A 3,562-nucleotide genomic window follows, 5' to 3' on the forward strand; every position below is an offset into this window, starting at 1 on the left:
AGCAGCCATTCACAAGGGTCATTGATGAGGCACAGGTATTTGGCCTCAGATTGCTCTCCTAGCTTCTTGCCTTCACTGTACTATCCTCAAATGAAGCAAAACGCGGGACAGTCTGGGAAATGTAAACCTCTGCGGGGTGGGTGGGCAGGGGAGTGAATGTTTCAGATGGCCTGGTGTGACCTCATCTTTTAGGAGAGGCTGGGAAATGGAAAGTGCTGGTAAAGGAGGCCATTTTCTTTAGCTCTGTGGCAGGAAGAACTGTATCAGTCTGTGGTGGTTTCCCAACAACTAGTCCACGTTAAACCATGTTGTCTCTATTTGAGACTGATCAAATAGTTAAACTTGTAATCTCTAAAATAACAGATCCTATTTCAGTTTCAAAATAAATGTTAGCATTAAATTAAAAAGTTAACAGTATAAAAAATTAAAATATTTAACAGTTTAAAAGGTCGAAAACATATAAATAATTCCTCAATGCTTTAAGTGATAGGGTTTGTACAGTCTTGAATCTGATTTCAGGAGAAAGCTAGTGAGAACTGAGTTTCCCCATGCATCCTTACTGCTAAGAGAGGGATGGCCTGGGGGAGGATGGAGTCCACACCACAGTGTCCACTCCTACCCCTGTGAGTGTCCCTAGGCTATGTTTTACTTTGATGGGCAAGTTAAAGGAAGAGACTTTATGCTCTGATCTTTCAGGTTCTCTGTTAAGAGTCCTAAGCAGAACTTCTTTTGTCCTCAAGGTCCTATTTATGTGTCCAAAGTGAGCTGCCTCATTGCAAGTGGAAATAATTGCAGTAAAACAGCCTGAAGCTCTCCAGCATGGGGGCTGAGGCGAGCACTGTGGGTATTCACTTCCGGGTGACTCAGCCTTTTGTTGGGGAGCCATTCCTCTCCTTACAGTTAGGAAGGTGACAGTAAGTGAGTCTACTAGGACTTGTCTGGCGGCTCAGTGATGAGACCTGTTTTTTCTCTTGTGGGTGGTGTGAGTTTTCCTGGTGATTAATTCCCCCCAGCCCTCACTCAGTAAGATTGAGTTCTTCTTGGCCTCATTCTCATTTGAATGACTGGCAGGAAAATTCACTTCATGTTTTATTAATTACTGTTGCTAACCTCAATATGAAGCAATATCCAGGCAAGTTTGTGCTGAATTTCTAAGAGGGCCTTCTAGCCTCATGGAGAAAAACAGGAATGTTTTCTTGGTCATCAAGGAAAGTGCCGTCTCCCCATTATGGTGGGAGGGAGAGTAATCTTTCATGAAACAAAATCAATAAGACTGGTTTTTTGTGTTTTTTTTTTTTTTTTTTGCACGCAACAGTGTCTTGCTCTGTCGCCCACGCTGGAGTGCAGTGGCGCAGTCTCGGCTCACTGCAAGTTCTGCCTCCCGGATTCACACCATTTTCCTGCTTCAGCTTTCTGAGTAGCTGGGACTACAGGCGCCCGCCACCACGCCCGGCTAATTTTTTTTGTATTTTTAGTAGAGACGGGGTTTCACCGTGTTAGCCAAGATGGTCTCAATCTCCTGACCTCGTGATCCGCCCGCCTTGGCCTCCCAAAGTGCTGGGATTACAGATGTGAGCCACCATGCCCGGCCAAGACTGATTTCTTGTAACCTATTCGTTGGGCCAACATAACTCTTGCCACCATAACTACTGTGTATAGAACACATATTCATTGATGAATCAGATAGTGCACAACACTGGGTCTGTCTTTAGTGAGTGGCTTCTCCTGAACTTGGTTTAATACTTAAGTAGGTATACTCTTCTGAGGGTACTTGGGATTAGGCTGGAACTTTGACTACAGTAGAGAGAAACCATAGATTAGAGTTTGTGATGTGATTTCCATACTCCACAGTGAATACAATTTCATACAACAAACAAATACAATTGCAAACAAATACAAAAACAAAATACGATTTCATACAACAAACTGAAGTTTTATCAGTACAGGAAGAGCTCTTCCTGTGTCCTGATTGGGACTTAAATCCTAATTTTCTTAGATCAGAGTTCTAGTAAAATATCTATTAGAAGTGACAGTTCCCAGCCTGGGCAACATGGTGAAACCCTGTCTCTACTAAAAATACAAAAATTAGCTGGATATGGTGACGTGTGCCTGTAATCTCAACCTACTTGGGAGGCTAAGGCAGAAGAATTACTCAAACCTGGGAGACGGAGGTTGCAGTGAGCCGAGATCGTGCCACTGCACTCCACCCTGGGCAACAGAGTGAGACTGTCTCAAAAAAAAAAAAGCCAGGCGTGGTGGCTCACATCTGTAATCCCAGCACTTTGGGAGGCTGAGGTGGGCGGAGTTCGAGACAAGCCTGGCCAACATAGTGAAACCCTGTCTCTACTAAAAATACAAAAATTAGCTGGGTGTGGTGGCATGCACCTGTAGTCCCAGCTACTTGGGAAGCTGAGGCAGGAGAATCGCTTGAACCTGGGAGGCAGATATTGCAGTGAGCTGAGACCACCCCATTGCACTCCAGCCTGGGTGACAGAGTGAGACTCTGTCCCCAAAAAAAAAAGTCACAATTCTAACTGAAATACAAACATCAGGATCCTTGGGGAAATGGGGATAGTTAGAGATGGTGGTGAAAAGTTGGATTCTGGAGTCCCACAGCATGGGTTTTAATCTCTTACATAATTGCTGTGACCTTAGGTAGATTGCAAGGATAAACAAAACAGTTGGCCAAATACTTTGTTTTTTTGGCCAAATATTGTCATTTGGACTACTTGTACAGGAGATTGATAAGGAAGAACATTTTGGCTCAGAGTAGACCTCGTTAGCTTATCACTTTCAACTTCTGATTTCCAGATGCTGGCTATGAGTTTGACATCTGCTTCACCTCAGTACAGAAGAGAGCGATCCGGACCCTCTGGACAGTGCTAGATGCCATTGATCAGATGTGGCTGCCAGTGGTGAGGACTTGGCGCCTCAATGAGCGGCACTATGGGGGTCTAACCGGTCTCAATAAAGCAGAAACTGCTGCAAAGCATGGTGAGGCCCAGGTGAAGATCTGGAGGCGCTCCTATGATGTCCCACCACCTCCGATGGAGCCCGACCACCCTTTCTACAGCAACATCAGTAAGGTATGGACAAACAGAGGTTTGGTCACTCTGCCCAGGATCAGGGGCTTTTAGTAGTGTCTGCCTAATCTCACTGAGCTTGTAATTCATGATAAAATAGTTAATTGTAATCCTTCTCCAAGGAATGACCTTCACTTACTAGAAGATATGGTTGATAGTTTACTATCTCCTTTTTTGTATTTCCATTGTCAGATTTTATAAAAACCTGTGAATGTGCATGGGCCAAAATTAATACATCATGAAATCTTTTAACAGATGTAACTGTTAATAAGTGGTGAACTTGGATTCTTTATTGCTTAGGATCGCAGGTATGCAGACCTCACAGAAGATCAGCTACCCTCCTGTGAGAGTCTGAAGGACACTATTGCCAGAGCTCTGCCCTTCTGGAATGAAGAAATAGTTCCCCAGATCAAGGAGGGGAAACGTGTACTGATTGCAGCCCATGGCAACAGCCTCCGGGGCATTGTCAAGCATCTGGA

The 3,562-nt window shown here is 44.3% G+C and overlaps 1 protein-coding gene across 1 annotated transcript in view; it reads left to right on the forward strand.

The window, feature by feature from the left end:
- The first annotated feature begins 24 nt into the window (after positions 1-24).
- Positions 25-3,562, forward strand: part of PGAM1 (phosphoglycerate mutase 1 (brain)) — a 5,410-nt gene continuing 1,872 nt past the window's right edge. Inside the window, exons 1-3 of the mRNA XM_012000367.1 lie at positions 25-136; positions 2,812-3,086; positions 3,384-3,562. Of these exons, the coding sequence (XP_011855757.1) occupies positions 25-136; positions 2,812-3,086; positions 3,384-3,562 (566 nt within the window). The remainder of the gene's footprint in view (positions 137-2,811; positions 3,087-3,383) is intronic.

The sequence above is a fragment of the Mandrillus leucophaeus genome, unplaced genomic scaffold (assembly GCF_000951045.1).
Source record: "Mandrillus leucophaeus isolate KB7577 unplaced genomic scaffold, Mleu.le_1.0 Scaffold117, whole genome shotgun sequence".
In the NCBI taxonomy this organism is placed as follows: Eukaryota; Metazoa; Chordata; class Mammalia; order Primates; family Cercopithecidae; genus Mandrillus; species Mandrillus leucophaeus.